The following is a 20,340-nucleotide window of genomic DNA, read 5'->3' as shown; positions in this document are numbered from 1 at the left end:
TGAATATTACTTGTGATGCAATTTGACCGAATTGCCCATGCAAACTGTGCGGTGCAAGTGTTGAGCTAATGGGAATTGCATCGCAGAGTCTTTGCTGTTCTTGTTTAGGCTTCAGAGTCTTAAGGATTGTGACATTGGATGTTTCTCTTTTGTTCAATGATGGCAGTATCGCATGAGCAAAAATTCTGAAATAATTAGGATTGAAGCCTGGCCAAAATACAGTCAATTTGCAGGAAAAAGTCACAGTTTCACCGCAACGGCGAAGCAATGAATGCGATAGCAATAAATTGGAATCTAACGCGAAGAACGGAAAGCAGCTCAAGATTGCCAGTGCGTCGCTCGAGCCCAAAGGACGCACGAAAAGAACGCACACAGGACGAGCGCGAACTATCATGCGTCACAGCTCGACACTTGAAGCGCACTGCTCAAACATAAAGCAGGACGCACGAAACGAACAAACAGGTACACACAGGACGAGCGCGAACTAAATGTTGCAGTTGTTACTTATTTCTGTTTGAACAGCGCGCTCATTTCACAAACGCGGCCGCTTCAGCTAGCAAAGGTACCTTCGTACGCTCTGTGAATTCAGCGCGAACATCGAGGGGAAAGCGCAAGACATACAACCCGCCGCTCGCCCCCCTTCTTTCCTTGAGATAAGCGCACAAAGGCGACCACGCGTTGTAGGGTGCAGAGCATCGGTGTTCGCAGGAGCGGGGCGACGATCTTTAAAGCGCGCCACACGCGCGCACGTCGCGCCATCTATGTGGTGACTAAGAAAGCATGCTGAAGTAAATGGTGTATATAAACAGCTCGTCGTTAGCAGGCTGAAAGACAGTGCTGTCATGGCCTAACGCCACGCGCTGCAAACAGAGAGGTCACCCGTTCGATTCTGTGCATCGGAAAGTTTTTCTGAATTATTTTTCTTTGTGTCTTTCATATATATATATATATATACACATATACATATACGGTGAATGACGGCGGCGACGGGGATGGCAAAAATCAGCTGAGACTGTCCATACAATTGCTATCGCAATAAAAGGTAGACCACAATCGATGATACATTGCAGATAGAGCTGCACAAGAGCTCACAAAAGAAGCAAGACGAGAGGCTCGAAAGTGAAAAATTGACTTGGGCAATAATTGCCAAGCCTGTAGCTACTAAATAAAGTAGTTGAACGGTGTTTGTGGCAAAGTATGTTCACTTTTCAGGTGTTTTCTAACATTAAACTCGATTATCTCAAAAGCATATTTTTTATTACTTAGGTACCATTATTTCCTATGTATTGATAACCAGTTTATTTTTTTTGTGTAATCTGCATAAATGCATACAACTACTGAAGCAGGATCGAAATTATGCACTTTAGAGTTCTTGTGTTACAAATTTCAAAGATGCAATTAAACTCAAAATTTTGGTTCTAGTGGTAAAAAATTCACCAAAATTCTAATATTAGTCAAATTTAAACAAACCTGCTTCAGTTAAAAGAGCGGAAAATTTGGAAGAAAATGATATATGCATTATGTGGATATCCCTTGTAGTCACTGAGAAAACGGTACCTCAAAACGGCCAAAAAATGCACGAGGCATATAGGACTTACCCTGTGCCCTTGAATGCATAGTGCAAAATGATTATGCGTACATAATACAATGTGGCAGACATTTCAGTGCTCTGGTTAGAGCATTAACATACAGTAAAACCTCCTTAACTCTAACTCTGTTATTTCGAAATCCCGTTTAATTTAAAGGATTTCTGTGGCCCCGTATTTTGCAATGTAAATTTGAGTGGATAATTTGAAGCGGCGGTCAACACCAGGCAGGTTAATTCGAAAACTTTGGCTGCCATGTGCCAATTCCCGATCCCTATTTCGCCGCAAATCCGCGAAAACGAAGACTCTTAGGAGCCACAAGGCAATTCAATGTAGCGATATCAATGAGTGACAGGTGAAGCGCCCCAGCCTCACTGCTGCCAGCGCAAAGAAAAAAAAAAAAAGCGAATTGTAGTAGCACAGCTATTTGGCCTAGTTGGAAACGGTTCATCCTTGAGAAACGCGAAAGAACACAGGGACTAGGTTGTCCTTGTGTGTATCTCTTCTTAGTCCCTGTGTTCTTTCGCGCTTCTCAAGCAAGAAAAAGCGATCTCGTGATCATCAATGTGTGCCTGCGAAAACGACGATGTGCTTCACTGCAACACAACGATGACACGTGGGCAGCATGTCGCATGCATCTTGCAACGTCAGCACATCATGATTTACCCATTCTGGGAAAAGAAAAAATAACAAAGGACGGTCGGACGGAATTCGCGATGTATGCGAACCAGCAATTGGTGGTTGCTCCTGCAATTTGTGCACTGCTGGTGAAGGAGTTCTTGCCTACAACGCTTACTTCGAAAACCAAGTTCGAAAACTTCAAGGATCATGTTTTCCAACCAGGACACATCGCGAATTCCATCACACTGGCCATTATTAAATTTTTATTTTACCAGAAAGAATGGGTGAATGGTCGCATCAGACGCACTGACGCTGCGAGGTGCAGCTGACATGCTGCCCGTGTACCACCACTGTGTTGCAGTGAAGCATGTCTTCTTTTCCGCAGGTGTGCACTTCGGGTGACCACAAGACCGTCTTTACCACTGATGCTCTACCACTGAGCTACGGCGGCGGTCAGCTGCCAGCTCGTAAGAAGTTCACGTGCTACGTGACGCCAGAAAGGCAGAAATAGAGTGTTCCACACTCGCCGCCATGGCTGCGATTGGCGCTGACTAACACTCCAAGGTTTAAATGCACATATATACCCCATAAAGTGGACGGGAGGATGACCGCCGCCGTAGCTCAGTGGTAGAGCATCGGAGGCATTATTCGAAGGTCGCAGGTTCGGTCCCTGCCGGCGGCAGGTTATCTTTTCGTCCACTTTACTTTCTTCACATTTATATTCTAAACACTACAGATAACACCCCCTATACTTTCCTTGGCGTTATTGTCTGTTAGTTCTCCTTATTATTGTGTCTAACAAAGAAAACGAGCCCTTAAGAGTCATCTTCTTTCCTTCCGATTACTCTCAGTAATTGAAAGTTCCTTGCATCCCACATGTTTCGTTAATTCGAAAAGTCGCTTAATTCGAAGATTTTTCACAGTCCCAGTGACTTTGAAATAACGAGGTTTTACTGTAGATTACATATGAGAAAAAGCATGCCAGTATTTTAATGTCCTCTGCCTCAGGTGTCTTCTACCATGAAGCAAGTGAAGCAGAATGTGTCAATGTGAATATGGACACGGCTATAAATGCTTGTACAAGCTCAACATGATTGCACAGCGTAACCAGAATGATGAAAAAAAAAACACCACACATGGGTTGCTCTCTTCTGTTTTCGATCATGTCGATATTGAATCTCCAGCTCACCGAAGTTCTACTTAATCGTACCAGCTGTAATGCAACTGCATTAAGTCAGAAACTTGTATGTGATGTGTTATAGTGGCGTAAATTAAACAAACCTAGGGACTTACGTGAGAGTTGCCGCTGAGCTTCTTGAGATTCTCGACTAGTTGGGTGGGGTTGGAGACTCGGCCAGACTGCAGCTCAGCCATCAGATGGGAGATGGTGTGTGTCAGGCAGTTGACGTGAACCACTTCAACCTGGTAGATCAGTGCCTGCATACACCACTGGTATAAGCATCCTGAATTGAGATAGAAAAATGGTTTCTCAAACACATCTCAATTCCCCGGTGTTGTGAAGTGCGACTACACTAGACTGGCGATAATTCATACTCTGATAAGTCAAACTTTCGGTTATTTCAAACAGATTTAAAACTTTTGGTTGGCGACTATGTTTACAATGTATTGTAAGACCACTTAATTCAAACTGCTCTATTTAGAGGTGAACATTTGACTGAAGTCTCTCTGGTTGAGAAGAAACATAGAAACAGAGGGACACCAACGAAGGTTGTGAGCAAAAAGTTAAAGCTTTTTTACTTGACAAAAAAGAAAAGCCCGGAAAAGCTCAATGTTTCGGGTCCAACTTGGACCCTTCTTTAGGGGTGACTGAGATGCACCAACGTGCAGTGTTTATATAGCAGTAGATTCTTTTGTTTGGGCTGTAGGATCATGCTTATTCGCCCTGGTGTGCCAAAGTCCGTTGTAGTAGATGCTCGGTTGCACACCCGTGGACTGGCTGACATTATCAGGTGTCGCCTGGATGTGCCACGATTCTACAAAATGCCGCTTATGGTGGTTGGCCTCGCAGAAGCAGAAGCTGCCAAAAGCAATGCGGTGGCCGTTCACCTCGCAGAGCACAGCGAGGTTGCTTGTCTGTGGGTCAAACTTACAAATGTCGTTTTTGCATTAACACAGCCTCTCGTTTCCCCCATGTACACTCAAACCTCATTATAACAAAGTCACATCTGCCTCAAAAATAACTTTGTTATATCAGAAAATTCGTTATAAAAGTTTATTTTGAACACTGTATCTATGACAAGACTATTCTTCATTTACTTCGTCATAACCGATATTCGTTATATCCGTGTTCGTTATATCGAGGCTTGAGTGTATGAGGCGTCACAGTCAGCACATCGTGTGGAGTAAACCATCCCCTCTGCTTTTTCCTGCGGCGACCTGTCTAGTGGGCACAAGAAGAAGCGACTGAGCATGAAAAAATGGCTTATGTGCTGCCTTCTTCATTCCCTGCGCAGACAGGATATGTGCAAGCGCTTCGCTTGTGCCTACTACGCAGGGGATACACATCTGTACACACTTGGGAAGCAGCGGTCTCTCTGGATGGGGGAGGTGGGCGTGACAGTGCACGACCTTTTGAAAGAAGGCTTTTCAGTAGCCGCTCTTCTTCCTCCTACACCGTACGATAACGAGTACCAGCATGACATCTAAAAACATCACTGGCAATCACTGAGAGACATGACTTCGCTGTGGCCTGCGAACACAAGTTGGTGTGTTGCTCCTCGTCATATTTACCAGAACTCCCGATAATTCAAACTTCTGATAAATAGAACAAAATCCTGGGGTTTCCCAAGATTGAATTATCGTGGGCCAACTGTAGTTACTGCTTTGCTTCTCCACAACTGTTCCAAGTTGTTTGTGCTACCTTTACACACATGCTAATAACGCGTATTACTCTAAAGGCCGGTACTGCTCGTGCCTAAGGCCACAGTGTGCCTGAGGCGTGTGAAAGCGCTTGTGCATAATCCCTGGCAGTGGACGGAAGATCGACACACACATTCTGCATTTTACAGCAAAGCTGTACATGGCTAGGGTTCCTAAGTGCACCTAGCTTCCTCAGGCTCTCTGAGGTGGTCCATGGAGGAAAAGAAACTACGAGGGAGTGTCACATGACTTTGTTAGCCTTGGCAATCTCCTCTGATGCTGGCCCTCTCGGTCCCCAAGGCCCAGTGCATGGTACATGAGTATGAAGTTGGGCATGTTGGTAATGCTTAACTGATCACGTAGCGCAAAAGTTTTGACACAGGACAAGAGAAGAGACAAAGACGAGCACTTACTTCTAACAAGGTTTATTTCGAGGAGCGTACACATATATACTCTTGAAATGTGAAAAACAAACAAATCATCCAAGAAGCCCACAACTGCCATGCGCGAGAAACTTACGTTCTCAGGAAAGACAATTCTTTTTGACAAAGCCCGAGAGAGGGAGTGCTTACGCAATTCAACCCTAATCTACAAATCCTCTCTGCCTCGATAATTTCTCTTGTCGTTTTAATTGTTTTTTCCAACGATAACACTGTCATGCAAAAGCAGTTTGCAGTCACACGTGCCGCAGTGCATGGCCAAAAAACTATCGCGACCATTCTTGACGTTACAAGTGTGTTCCCGGAGCCGGTCATTAATACAGCGGCCAGTTTGTCCTATGTACTACTTACCGCATGAAAGAGGTATTTCATAGATTACATTTGCTGTACTACATTTGCTGTACATGTGACGAACGGGATTTGTGCCTTTTTGAACAACCTCGTTTTGCATTTGAAACATCCTTGGTGCATAAGTATGACAGCTTTTTCGGGGCAGAAAAAACCACCTTCACGTTGGCCCGCTCCCCAACCTTTTTCAAGTTGTGGGAGACTCCATGTAAATATGGAACTACAACAAGCCTCTGAGGCCTTACTGGCTCAACATCAGGGAGGGCTTGTTCCAAAAATATATGTATACACTCGTCGAAATAAACCTTGTTGGAAATAAGCGCTCGTCTTCGTCCCTTCTCTTGTCCTGTGTCAAAACTTTTGCGCTATGTGATCAGTTACGCATGGTACATGTCGGGTAGGAAAAGGCCCACAATGTAGCCAGACCATTTGAGGTTGTTTGGTACACGGTAACCTTTAGTGGCACCTGTCGCTGCAGGCATGGAGGAATGAAAGAACAGCACCTGACTAATGACCACAGTATTTCTGAGGTTGTTGTGGCCTCCGAAACGAATTCCGAGACCATCTTCGGCAGGTTGCACAGAAGTCCAGCGAAAAGTTCTTCCTTCACTCCTCTGATGAGGAAGCGAACCTTTTTTTTCCTCAGATATGTCAGCCTTGGCATGGCAGAAAAGCCTCATCATCTCCGCTGTAAAAACGGTAACACTTTAGCTCGGGAACTGCACCCGTGTTTCCAGTAAAGCGGCGGCCCTTTCCTTTTGAACGACGCTCGTAAATGCTGTTAAGAAGCTGGTCTGGAAGATGTCCCATGTTGTCATGGCGGACTCTTGTTCTCGAACCAGGTGCTGGCGCTGTCTTCCAGTGCTAAGTACACAAAGCGCAACATGTAGTTTACGTCCAAATTGTTGAAGGACGTAGTCTTTCGTACAACTCGAGCTATGACTCTGGATCTTCACATGATAATAATAATTGTTGGAGTTTAACGTCCAAAACCCACTGTACGATTATGAGGGACGCCAAATGCGGCCACCGCAGCCAAGATTTGATCCCATGACCTTCGGGTCTGCAGTCAAGCACCATAATCACTAGACCCCCGAGGTGGCTGATCCTCACATGATGATCCCCGGAACATCGGCGGCTCCATTGGCTGCTGCATCCCGATCGCGAGCACTGGCACAGTGGTTATCATTGTTGCCACAGTCCTGGTCACAGCCTTGGTCTTCTGGGTGTTATCAGGTCAAAGCTCGTACTCATGTGGTAGACCTTGTTGCCTGCAGCTAGCTCGCCAGTTAGGGTTGGCATCGATGTCTTATTCATGACTTGGGCAGCGTTCACAGCTTGACGGGGGCATCCCAAACATGAACAAACAGTACCTCCACTAGATGTCATGTGGTCGTGACATTGAAGAAGGCAACAGTCAATGTGTTCAAGACAAAACTCTTTATTTGGGTGAAGTTGTGCCTGGGAAATGAAAAGTCAAAAGTACAAGCAAGCAATACACACAACGATAGTGGTGATCACAGCGATAGCCGTCGGTTAATCTGCCAAGTGGAAAAGCACATCGGCATTTAGAATATTATGCCTTAAGGGCAAGTCTATGTCGCAAAAAAAAAAAAAAAAAAAGAAAATTTATCCAAGTGCCATCGAAGATTCCAGAGTCTTTGCTGGTGCCCGTGTAAGTTCCAGAATAAACAAATCTTCACGTTGTGTGCGTAATCTTATCGGAACATTCGAAAAAATATTGGAAGGTTCCCAGTCATTCGAGTGCAGTTTGCGCAAGGTAGCAGTTACATGTGTAATGGGCCGGTTACGTAAAAAAATAGAAAACAAGAGCGTGCGTGACAATATTGGGCTAGAACTAGAATGCCCCACTGGTGATGGAAACTGTATCCAACATTTGAAAATTTCTTGATTACTAAAGCACTGCTGCACAGAATAATGACGTTTTAGATCTTTCACTCCAGAATAAATTGTTGTTTGCCTTTAGTGTCCCTTTAATGCAAAGATTCTTCAGCCTGATTCTCCGTTTCTGCTAAATGCTGGCACTTTAAAAATTCTGAGCTGCAACTCAGTTCCTCTTGCGAAAATTTCACCTGTGTAATGATCGCTGCCCGAAGTCTTACTCCTCATAATGATTGCGCTCCGTAAATAAGGTGTACTGTGGCTAATACAAAGGCAAAACCTCAAAGAGCATTATTTTTATAAACCAGTCATCTGGACTGCAAGCTTTCAGCACGAGTGGAGGGTGAATTACCTGAAAGAAGAGCAACTCAGTGGAGCCACGGATGCGACCCAGCAAGTGGCTGAGCACTGTCAGCGCAGTCTTCTCCTTGCGGTGGACACAGATGAGGGACAGGGCATTCCACAGCCACATGGTGCGGGGCCCACAGCGGGTGTGCTGCAGCCAACCACACAGGTCACCCAGTCGGGCCTCGAGCGCCGACAACAGCGGTATCTCAGCCGCACCAGCAAATACCCGTTGCTGCATCTCGAGCAGGACATTATCCAGCACGACCCCGGCTGCATTGGGAACCTGCATCGAGACATCCCTATGACTGACTTCAGCAGGAGACTGGACAAATTTATTCATTTATTTATAACGTGGGTTTTGCCGTAAGCACTCCTGCATAAGATTACAGGTTGCAGAAGAGCTGTGCGGACACTACCGAATAGCAGCGTGTGTTGGTGTCTTCCATGCTTTTACAGCAAAGAAGTACATAACTAGGCCATTCGTAACTCACTGAACAGTGACCCTCTCAACAGAAAAACCCAGCCGGTGTGTGCCACAGAAGTGGGCAAACCCCACCACTGCTCACCACTGGTAGGGAAGCAGTTTGGGCTAGTTGGTATTGCATTAGGGTAGCGAGTTGGGAGAGTTGGAAAAATACTCCTGTCGGCCAGCGCAAAAGGGACACGGAGCAGAAAAAGAAACGACGACACAGGTGCTGTTTAACAACTGAATGTTTAATAGAAAAAACAGCCCTAAAATTTGAACCCGTCTAAGTTTTTAGGGGCGAAGCTCCTTATAGCGAGACCTGGTCGGTTGTCGATCGTCGATACATCCAGCGCACCCCGTAGTGTTCCCTTATCGTACAAGAGAGGGCGCTGTCCCATAGAGATGCATGCAAACTGCAGTTGGGTGACGATATACTAGATGGTGCTGTACGCGTTCTGTTTCGTCATCTCCATTTCTCGTCTCGTTTCCGGGAGGGCGCTGTTCCATAGACATGCGTACAATATGGCGGTTGGGTGAAGGTACACTAGATGGTGTTGGCGGTGCAGCTGTTCTCCGATTGGCTGCTGCGCGGGCTGCGCGGGGATCTCTCATTCCCCGGATCGTCGCCGTACGAGTGCGCTTGCCGGATCGTGCTGCTTGGCGGACCATGGACGACGAGGAGCGCCGGGTGCGCAAGGCCGCTGCGGCTCGTACTAGTCGGCAGGATCCCCAGTTGCGAGCTCAAGAGGCCGCCGCGAAGCGAGCGTGGCGCCAGGTGGATCTCGAGGCGGTGCGCGCCAAGGAGGCCGCTGCGAAACGTGCGCAGCGAGAAGCGGACCCGGAGACGTCGAGGGCTCGTGCTACGGCTGCAAAACGTGTGCAGCGAGAAGCAGACCCGGGACTGCGAGAGCGGGAAGCGGCTGCGAAACGTGCGCAGCGAGATTACTGCTGGGCGAAACCACTGAAGATTTCACGGTGTAACCATGATTGCTTCAGGAGCTTCGCCCCAAACTCTTCATCATTCACCTCGTGGATATGCTGTGATTTTTTTTCCTTTTGAAAGCAGCTGTGACAACCTGGCGAAGCTTAAAAGCATTGTCAATGTTTTGCTGCATTTGTTCGTTTTATCATTTTCAATACGCCTTTTGACATCGAGGGTTTGTTGGGCTCGGGAGTTACTGTCACTGCTTAACAGCCCTTTGCTCGAGGAGTGGCCAGCAGCGACCCCATGGGTTGGTGGTGTATTACCGTAGGAAAAACAGCGCAAAGACCAGGACAGAAATGTTTACACCGAAACGGAAAAGGTGCAGGCTCATTCATATTACAAAACACATCATCATGTGTGGGCCAAAAAAACCAGCTCGTGCAGCGCTATTATGCATGCACCTTTTCAATGAAGACTCCCTGGGTGTCGCCATAGACTCCACCCCCCATAAAAAATGCACTGTCGAGGCAGCGACTTAAGTGTGTGGTGGCCTCACGGTTGCACAGCAGCAGCCAGACACCGTTTCCCATCTTTGACTGCCAGTAAAATCTTATCACGTTGTGTGCGGGAAAGGGGAGTGGTGCAAGGGTGTGCAACCGGCTGTACGATCATGAAAATAAAGGTTAGTTTGTAATAGTATGGAGAGCTGGGCGAGTTGGTTTTGAGGACATTATTGGAAACATTTCGGCGCACACACAATAGACGAAGACGAAAGGCGAGAAGACAAACGAGCGCGATCTCACAACTCAGTTTATTGAAGGAAGTACACGAAGTATATAACCGAGGGTGGCTCAAGAGCGCATGTGTGTAAAAAGAATCAATCCAACAAACAAACAAGTTGTTTGTTTGCTTGTTTGTATGTTTGATTGATTCTTCTTACACACACGCGCTCTTGAGCCACCCTGGGTTATATATTTCGTGTACTTCCTTCAAGAAACTGAGTTGTGAGATCGCGCCCGTTTGTCTTCTCGCCTTTCGTCTTCATCTATTGTGTGCGCGCCGAAATGTTTCCAATAAAGGTTAGTTGTAGCTTGTTCTTTAGGGACGCACTACTGTCTGTTGATTTCCAGCCGCACTCGCGTCCCGCACAACATTGGTGACCCGGATGTGACAGTACAGCCGCTATGGCCCGGCCTCAATTTTTGTCACGCCTACCTGGACGACTGGCTTATCGCGAGCAAAGCTGGTGTTATAAATGGTTCTCACCGCAGGCAGCAGTGCTGAGGAGAACTCGCTGTCACCCGAGGCAATGTCCAAGATCTGGCTGAGAAAGCGCAGGTCACCCGAGCCACTCTGCACTATGAGAACGACGGTCAGGCTGAGCAGGTCTCGCGTGCCCGGAATTTTGGCCGACTCCCATTTGCCCATCAATGTCGACAGCTTGTTGAGCGTGTCGGCTGACACTGCAAAGGCAATGAAATCAATGAAGTCAATCAAAATGCTATTTCTAGCAGGCTAAGCAAGGAAGTAATGGAAAAAGGCTGCAAAAAAACTGAAGCTTGACTTAACCCCTTCCCCCAATGGTAAAATTTGGTCGTGCCCAATGTCGAGAGTAACGAAAGGACGATACGGCATTCTGCTGGGCCGGTGACGAAGTGCCTGGCATTGTTGATTGATCACTATATATACATCTCAAACCATTTAGCGGCACCCTCTGTTAGTGGGTTACTAGTGTTAGTGTCAGTGTCACTACCTCGGCATAACGTCTGCCCCCAAACACTTTCAGCAACACAGAATGCAACAACACTGCATCTCCTTTTCTGAGAGCTACAAATTCAGTCTTTTGGGTGGGACTACACGCCCCCTGGACCTGGTAACCTTGTGGCGGATGCTGCCAGGCTCTGTCCTGGTACTCGTATCGTGCTGGCCAGGTGATGCAGGCGATGGCTGCTCCTGGCTTGACCCCAGGCTCGGAAGTGGCTGTCATGTTCTGCTTGGTAGCGACCAAAAACCAAAATGTTGTCGATCATGTTTACAACGCCGGCATGACCCTTGAGAATGTAGCTCATTTGGCACCGAAAGTGTTCAGAGGCGGACGTTATCCCAAATGGCAGCCAACAATAACAATTACGTCCGAACGTAATGAATGTTGTTAATTCTTCAGACCCTTCTGCCAGTTTTACTTGATGGAAACTGGATGTCGTGTCAAGCTTCAAGAACACCTGAGCCATACCAAGTTCACTCTATTGCATTGCCTAGAGTCCCAAAACTTGGTCTACGGCGGGCAAGATATGGCGCTCTCGCAACACCACGTGGTTCAGCTTGGTAAGGTCGATGCAGATGCGGTATGAACTGGATGCCTTCGGTACACAGACCATACCCGAGCAGCACTAAAGCTAGGGTTGCCAGAGTTTAATTAGGACGGGTTAGTAGCGCAGTTTGTGTCTAGTCTGAGTTTGAATTTGCAGTTATGTGTATTTGTTTTGTATACTTTTATATTTTTTGAGTGCCTTGTGTGCGTTTCATAAATGTGTTGTGCCAAAACAGTGTTCTGTTTGAGCCCATCGCCCAAAACCACCCAAATCCGCGAAAATTGACAAGCCTGCCAATTCGGGCAACGTCAGCGACGTCATGCGATGATGACAATGGACGACTATTCGGCAGCAGCAAGGACAGCGACATTGAAGAGCGTCGAGAACACCGACTGGGACACAACGCAACTGACCCTGGACATTAACGAGAAAACCATTCAAAACCCATACCAAAAATTACATCTCTTGTGCAATACCATAGGATTACAAAGCTCGGGGAATAAGTGCAGTTGTTAATGGTGACTTTAACAATTCCGCCCCAGTGGCCATGGTGACTAATGGTGACTTCAACAATCCCGCCCCAGTGGCTATGGACACCGACCCGGTGGTGAATGAGCTACGGCGGATACCGGCAGTGAGTGACTGCCACTTGTCAATGTGGCCTCCTCGTCTTTGGACCAGATCGCAGCTCTTCACGCGCCTTTGACGACTGCCACCATGCGCGGAGGCCATGCGCACATGCAGCCTGTGGCCCTGACAACGCTGTGAGGCTTTCCAACTTCTACTGGACAAGACGCAAGGGAATCGGTCGTCGTTCATCGACGACCTTTCCATTTTCAGGATCGTTTCCGGGATCCTGGAGCTCGATTTGCTCAAGCGGGTGCTGCCTGTTGCCCTGCGAGGTACAGCAGCGCAGTGGCTGCACCTCCAGCCTCCCTTCCTGTCCTGGGACAACTTCATGGTAGCACTTCGAGTGCAGTTCCTACCTGTCGACCATGGCTACCGTGTCCACTGAGAGCTCGATGCCCGAACGCAATATCCAGACGGGGGCCTCAGTGCATATATTAGGGCAATGCAGAAGCTGTTTCACCGCGCTGGTCCCCGTGCCCCGGAAACCGTGAAGGTTTCCCACGTTCTGCAGTGATGCCACCCTTGCTATCGGCCATACCTGTTTGGCCGCTCCTTTTCTTCCCTTGAGGAGCTTGCCCGTGTTGCTCGGTAAGTTGCAGAGCCCGTCTTTTGGGAGCACCACTACGCTCCGCCACCACCTGCAGACGTTCCTGTTGAGCCAGCCTGTTCCTCAAAGAATACCTTGGCATCTTAGCTCCACGACTACCTCGTCGATTACTTCACTGCCCATGGCATCCCGTTCGTGCGCGTCATGGGCCTCACTGATGCTGCCGCAAGAGGGCCTCTACCTGGAGCGATGGGGCAGTGAGCCAGGGCTGATGTTGCGGTGAGCGCGAAAGGTGCAGAGGACGCGGCGGCACCGAATGCCGACGATCTCTGCGAGTACGAGCGGGCCCTCAAGAACATGAGTGCCGAGCCGTCTGTTGATGTGGGCGTGGCGGTCGTCGGGGAAGGCCGAGGAATTCCAGAGTGGTGACGAGGAGGTCGAAGGGTGTCCGAAGCGCAAGTGGGATGTCACCAAGGTTGGGGGGAGGCGGACACCTTATGGGAGGATGACGCGAGGCGAGATGGCGTTGTGGACCGGGAGGCGGCAGCCGACGGCAAGGGCGGAGATGAAGAGGATGAACAGATCACTATTCTGAAGGACAAGAAGAACAAGCATATGAGGAAAAAGAAAAACCGGGATGATGATAAGCTTGAGAACCTGCTGAACGAGATTGTATCGGAAATTGAGACGATTCATGTGGGGCAGCCAAACAGCTCCGTAGACACAGTGGCACACATTCACGAAAACATGTTGGAAGACAACCCGGACAGCGAGATAGCGCACCGAACAAGAGACCAAGAAGGTCAAGGCTGAACCAGCCAGGGCACATCCACAGCACGAGAACAAGTCTGCAGCTGGGTGGCGTGTGAGCAGCTTGGAGGCTACGCGTGGTGCCAGGAAGGCTACGGCCTCCAAGCCCATTAAGCACGAGAGCGAAGAGGAGGGGGAAGAGGCAGCCTTTGCTGAGGTGGCCCCGACGGCAGCCACCAACGAGGATGAGTCAAATGACAGCAAGGACAAGAACGACGAGAAGAACGAGGTAAACAATGACGGGATGCAGGCAAGGTTCATCAAGCAGATTCCGAGGATGCCAACGCTAATCACAAGGAGGAACCAGAGGTCAACAACAAGGATGAGAAGACACCTCCAGACAGCGGCAGCAAGGTGGCTGCCACAACGACTGCTAATCCGAAAGTGGATGCTGAGTTCCCATTTGCCACGAACAACGCCGCGACCTTGGTGACGGCTACCGCATCCTCCTTCCCAGTTTCATCGGAGGGGAAGGGGCAGTATGGGAGTGGCGGCTGCAAGCGTGGTGATAAAGGACGAAGAGAAAGATGGACACAGGCATGCTCACGCTCGCGCCCAGCGGCCGCTCACGGGCAGTCGCAGTTGAGGCTTGGATGGGTAAACACGTGGCCCTTTGTGTCAAGGTGTTCCGGGCCGGCTGCCGCCCAGAACCCCACAGAACCAACATGCAAGAGGACAAATTATGGCAATCTGTGACATCATGACGTCATCACATGAAAATGATTTCTGCATCATTCGTGTTGATGCCGATGGTCACTTTTGGAATTTGATTAGGCATCTAAGGCTTTCACCTAAGTAAAAACTGCTATTCTGCTCATATACATGCAAAATGTACATAGAAGAGAGACATTCCATTTGTTCAGGAGGCATTTTATTTCCAGTATATTTTTCTTGGAGAACTAAACAGCCACGGTGCGGCCACACACGGACCGACATTAGAGACGTCATGTTTAGTGGGGAGAACAGGGATGCAGAAAATGTGGTGCTAAGAAATGAAAAAAAAAAGAAAGAAATTCTTGTAAACTCAACAATAATATTATTAACCCGAAAGCGTTTTATGCCAGGGTCCACGAAGACTTTCATGATGTAATTCAGTCACGGAAATAAGTCAGCAAAATGAACGCCATCAGATGGCAAAGAAAAAAACTATAAGAAAAAGTTCCATTGACAGGAGCCGAACCCACGACCTCTCGGTCCGTGACGATGGCTGGCGGTCATTTAGCCCACTGAGCTACCTCCAAACACATAACTGAGGCTACATGGACGCGCCTTTTATCTTTCACACTTTCCTCTCAAAGTGCTCTTGGATGGATTGATGCTATGAGCATCCCATTCGGCGCGTTTTCCAAAAGAAGTGCAATTTCTTCAATGCTTTGACACATCACGAGGTGGGGGCTCCCAAGGCTCGCTCATAGCATCCATCCATATAGAAAAATAACTCTCCGACACTCGCCTGGCTGTTGCACCGCGTTTCCCGCTCGCCCTGTGAGCATTAAAGGCCAGGCTATAGGGAAGACATGGTGCTCGTCGCGTTTCACGGCACTTTGAAGGAGTGCATATCGAGTATCTGTGTTTACTATGTGCTGATTAATGCCATCTTTGTGCGGGATTCACCATATGCGGTGTCCAGGTATACGTTGACAACTTCAGCTACCGCAAGGGTTAAATCATGATAATGGGCGTTAGTCGTCGGCAAGGGGATGTGCCACCAGGCGTCAACCTGGGTGCGTCCAGATCAAGTGATGCTATATCTGCCAAACAAAGATAGGCATTGTACAAGCTCTCATATACCAATGCACAATAAACAGTCAACTACTCCTACGACAACACATTTCACTTTCGTGTTATACCGATTCCTGTGATGAAGGGATCAGCCATCTTTTTTTACCTACAACTTCCCATAACTGTTTTAGTTTCATAATAAATATAGCAGTATTTATTTGAGCACAGGAAATGAGAAAATTATTAATAAAATTAGGCACTATTTCTTGGTGCACAGGCAGACACGTGTTTCAGTCCTGTAGCTTCCCCAGCACTGCAATGCTGTACAAGGTAGTGACGTGTACACATGATGCTGCAGATTGTATGCATGTTTTGCTTCAGTCACTCAAGTTTTGTTTTTTCCACAAGGAAGCCGCCACAAAAAATCCCCACCAACTACACTCGGATACCACTTCAAGGGACCCTGCAACACTTTTTGAGCATGGTCAGAAAACGCTGCCGATCGGTAGTTGAGGCTCCTGAGAACACGCGAGCCAAACATTATAGCGCAGCACGCGGACTGGAATTTACAGTTAATTCTCAAAGTCGGCTAGAAATTTCTCCATCTCTCTACAAATGATGCCATATACCCAAATCACTGCACCACGGCTGTTGTCTGACTTCAGCATGGCGAGCTGCATAGCTATCGTGGGCGCCGCAGGATGCCACCATGTGCCTGTGATTACACTGAAGGTAAGCCTCAAGGTCATGACGCACACTGACGAAGGGACGCATCTTCTTGCCCCTTTGTCATCCCCCTCCCTGCGTAGCTTTCAGCGCACTTGCTGGTACGAAGAGAAAGCACTTAAAGCGTGTGGCAAATCCCTGTAACTCCGCTCATACTTGACGGATTCCAAAAATATTTGCGGTGGTCGATTCGCTAGGTAATAAGCTCTTTTCATGGAACCATTATACGATTACTTGGAAAAGTGTTGCAGGGCCCCTTTAGGAAGGCAGGAGAGGCCCCACCCATACGATTGAAGTGTGACCACCGATTGCCCTTTGTGACTAAATAAATAGTTCCACTCATAAGCTGGACAGCTGAAGAATCCGCCATTCGAGTCACGATGTCAGTCTAGAGTGCGCACCCATTTGCACCTCTGAGAAGGAAATACCACTGCTTTTGTAAATTGTATCCCAATATAGAGGCTTTGCTGTAATAGATCGCTTTCCTTCCTTATGGCCAAGAATGGCACTAAAAAAATCCTGCCATATCCACGAAGTGAAGGATGATTGAGGAGCTGGCTCGGAGATAATCGGGTAAACCGTGAATGCTCCGTACAATTCCTCTACTGTCATATAAAGACGTCACACGTTGTTATAGGCCTAGTGCGCTGCAGCTTTGAACCGAACAGGCAGCGCCACCGGACGGCCGCGGCGGAAAACTTGGGATTGTCGTTTGTTGCTCCCGTGCCCGCAGTCACGGTAGAAACGCATGGCTCCTCGCCGAAAGGACGTACAAACGTCGCGGAACTCCAATAATTTTCCGTACTTCTGCGTGTATGGCTGGTACAACAGCTGTAGAAACACCGTTTGGAAGCAACTAGCTTTAAAATTCTGCGGGTTACCTCAGAAGTCGGACGAAAATGAAAGACAACTCTAGCGCAGCTGTGCGGGGCTGCGTAAGCAATGCCTCGAATTCCGTCCATAAGTGTCGCCACTCTCGTGCGTTTTTTTCTTCGCCTTTTATTATTTATTTTAAATGTATACACAAGCTTACAAGGTCACAAAGAAATAGGAAGATAGCAGGCTGACAACGGCCACCTAGAGGGGCAATGTGCCTGTCTGCGTCTTCTGCTCTCACGTGTGATTTCTTGCCAGCCAGAGCGGCAAACAGGGGTAGCCGGTGCGGAATCAGAAACAAATTTGCCGCGTCCTCTTCGTTGGGAACGAAAACAGTTCGGTATGGCTCAGCACACGTAGAGCACTGAAAAATCAAAAGCTCACCTCCACTCGTACGTCATAGTCCACGGTTTTCAACTGCACTTTGCATTTCCCAATAATGTCGGAAGATTCCATTGCGCACATCAATTCTTCTTTCAGACCACACACCGACCACTTGCGTGCAACTTCGTACCAAGCGACCAAGAACTCCTTTTGAAACACACGTTATTGTAATTTCAATCCTACGGAAACCGCAGAACAACACACGATCGTCGCTTCTTGTCCTCATGTTCACGCGCGGGCTGGCGGCCATGGCTGGCGATGCGCTTTCCTAGCAGACGACAACCAGTGACGAACTGATGGGCGCTTGCAGTCTCACTGTAAAATGTGTGTGTGCGCTCGCCTGTATGTGTGCGTGCGTTGTGAGCGTGTTTGTGTGTGGGAGGGGGGGTGGGGGTGGTCTACTGTTGCCCGCGTGGTGTCCAAGGGACGGAAAAGAACTTGTTTCCGGCGCAAGCAGCTGTGTTTTGTCGGCTTTTTCTTTTATTTCTTTTTTTGTTGGTAGGGCTCGCAGTTCGGTTTTCAGCGAACAGAAGGACTGAGAGGGGTCTCTCTTTCTCGAATGGCTTGAGGCCAAAAGGGGACGAAGTTTTGTTGAATGCTTACGTTAACAAGAGTCGCTGCATGCTGGTTTTTCGGCTGTAGTTTGAGAGGTTTTTCAGACAGGAAGAAAAACATAAATAAATATAAGTTAGCACAGCGTATTTATACACGCAGTCAGAAAAAAAAAAGAACTACGGTGGCAGTTCTTGGAGAACAGCGGCCGCCGCAACCGTAGCCGCCGCCTTGAAACATGCAGACGGGCCCGTAGGCGACAATCCTAACAGTGCGCCGCTAGCCCGATAGAGGGCGAGAGCAGTAGCGCCACCATACCAGCTCACGAGGTCTATAGTAACGACTGTGGTTACGTTGTTGTCGAACCACAAGCGGTCGCAGACCTTGCAGCTGTGGCCGAACGTGTGGTCGAAGAAATCGGGCTTGCAGCGCGCGTCAGCGTCACCAACTTCAGGTAGTGACCGCATTCGGCGCTTGGGCCGCTGCATCCCACGCCCGCACCTCTTCAACGCTCTCTTGCCGCCGCTTCCGCGCTGCTTCGGCTTCGCGGGCTTGTATCTCGGGGTCCGCACGAAGCTGATGTCTCTTGGCGGCCTCGCGAGCTCTCACCGCAGGGTCTTGGCGGCGAGCCCTCCGCTCCGCCGCCTTGTCTTCTTCGTTCATGTTATTAGTATCGAAGCGCACTGCCCGAGTGGAGCGAGCGCTGCATGCTACAGTTGGCTATGCCATATGTGGTTTTGCCTGCATTATTATCATCATCAAGGCTCTCGAAGAACAAGAGGAAGAAGACTTCTTTTTCGTGTGAGCAGCTCCTGCAGCAGTCGCCTCTGGAACTAAGGTTACGCTTACGGCGCAGGACTTTACCCCAGCTTAAGAACCTGGCGAGCCAGCCCCTAATATGGGACACCAGACGCCGAGCTGACTATCAAATTCAAGTACTTTTTTTTGTATATCTTAAAGGTGATAGTTGGCACTGTGTATTTCGCTGTCCCGTACACGACATTTTCCAGCGCGGGAAGAAAAGCTTAGATGGAAAGAAGACAGCAGCAAGAGCGCCAGTTACTTAAGAAACCCTTCCTGTGCGAAACGGCTGGATTGAAAGAAGAGGACACTCACGGACTCTGGTGAACTCGGAGACGACGGCGTTGAGCAGGTGCTCAGACATGGAGGCGAGCTGCAGCAGGAACGGGATGGTGGCCAGCTGCTCGCGCGTCGGGTTGGCCGCGAAGCTCTGCTGCATGAGCGACACGAGCGCGCCCCGGATGTCGGCCGCGTGCTGTCCAGCCAGGTGACCCAGGATGCCGACGACCGATGCGAGCTTGGGCACCTTCCTCTCCGCCGCATCGTCGTCCTCGTGGCTGACGAAGTCCTTGAGGCCGCAAGCGAGTACACGCGTGATGACCGTGTGCGGGAAGCAGGAGCCGATGTGCGCCACGACCCAGTCGAAGTGCGGCGCGTGCTGCACCGACGTCTCGAGCAGCGTGTCGATGCACTTGTCCGGGTTCGTGTCGATCAGCGTCGACAGGCACTTGGTGGTGAGCTCGATGAGCGCGCGCGTCGGCGGGCACGCCATCCACATCTGCAGCACCTCAGCCAGGCCACAGTGCACGATGCGCCGGTCGGCGTATTTGCGCGTCAGGTGTCCCAGTAGCTCGAGCGACCAGCCCGATATGATGGGCGCCCAGGCGGACAGGTTGCTCTCGATGAAGCCCGACAGGACGCTCTGCACGTCCTCCACGTCGCGCTCTTCCGGCACGCCGCCGCTCTCCTCGGAGTCGAGCCGCACGATGTGCCGACTGACTGCATCGTCGAACAGGTTGTGCATGTACTCGAGCACGGCCTCGCGTGCCACGGGCAGTGTCTTGAGCAGCCGTATCGCCGCCTTGGCCACGTCCGAAGGCCGGATCTTGCTGTCGTAGCTGGAGGTACCCGCGAGGAAAAGACGTAAGTCGCTGAGGGCTGCCGCATTGTTGTTGTCGGCGTGCGAATGCATCACGCTTGACATTAGTTTGCCTCGAGTAAGCGCGTGGCTCTAAAAGTGGTGGCCCATAGAATAGCCGGCCGCGCACTCCGGTAACTCCGGGTACTCCGGGTCTGGAACTACGCGGCTATGCGCAGGGTACAGTGTTCTAGAAGTTTATAGTGCGCTCACTGAGCGGCGGAGCGTGACGCACTTCATGTCGCCGCCGACAGGCGGCGCGGCTCACAGCGTCACCTGAAACTTTCCGGCGGGTTGCAGGGCGCGGATAGCGCGCGTTGTTGTTT

General features: G+C 49.3%; 1 protein-coding gene across 1 annotated transcript in view; it reads right to left on the bottom strand.

Annotated features, from left to right (window-relative positions):
* The window catches only part of LOC119404013 (integrator complex subunit 5), a 46,088-nt gene extending 25,949 nt beyond the window's left edge, over positions 1-20,139 (bottom strand). Inside the window, exons 1-4 of the mRNA XM_037670643.2 lie at positions 19,192-20,139; positions 10,783-10,979; positions 8,130-8,408; positions 3,501-3,644 (exon numbers count right to left, since the gene is read on the bottom strand). Of these exons, the coding sequence (XP_037526571.1) occupies positions 3,501-3,644; positions 8,130-8,408; positions 10,783-10,979; positions 19,192-20,080 (1,509 nt within the window). The 5' untranslated portion in view covers positions 20,081-20,139. The remainder of the gene's footprint in view (positions 1-3,500; positions 3,645-8,129; positions 8,409-10,782; positions 10,980-19,191) is intronic.
* Between the last annotated feature and the right edge of the window lie 201 nt (positions 20,140-20,340).

The sequence above is a fragment of the Rhipicephalus sanguineus genome, chromosome 9 (assembly GCF_013339695.2).
Source record: "Rhipicephalus sanguineus isolate Rsan-2018 chromosome 9, BIME_Rsan_1.4, whole genome shotgun sequence".
In the NCBI taxonomy this organism is placed as follows: domain Eukaryota; kingdom Metazoa; phylum Arthropoda; class Arachnida; order Ixodida; family Ixodidae; genus Rhipicephalus; species Rhipicephalus sanguineus.
Note: the sequence above shows the minus strand (reverse complement) of the source record. Positions and strands in the feature narration are given on the sequence as shown.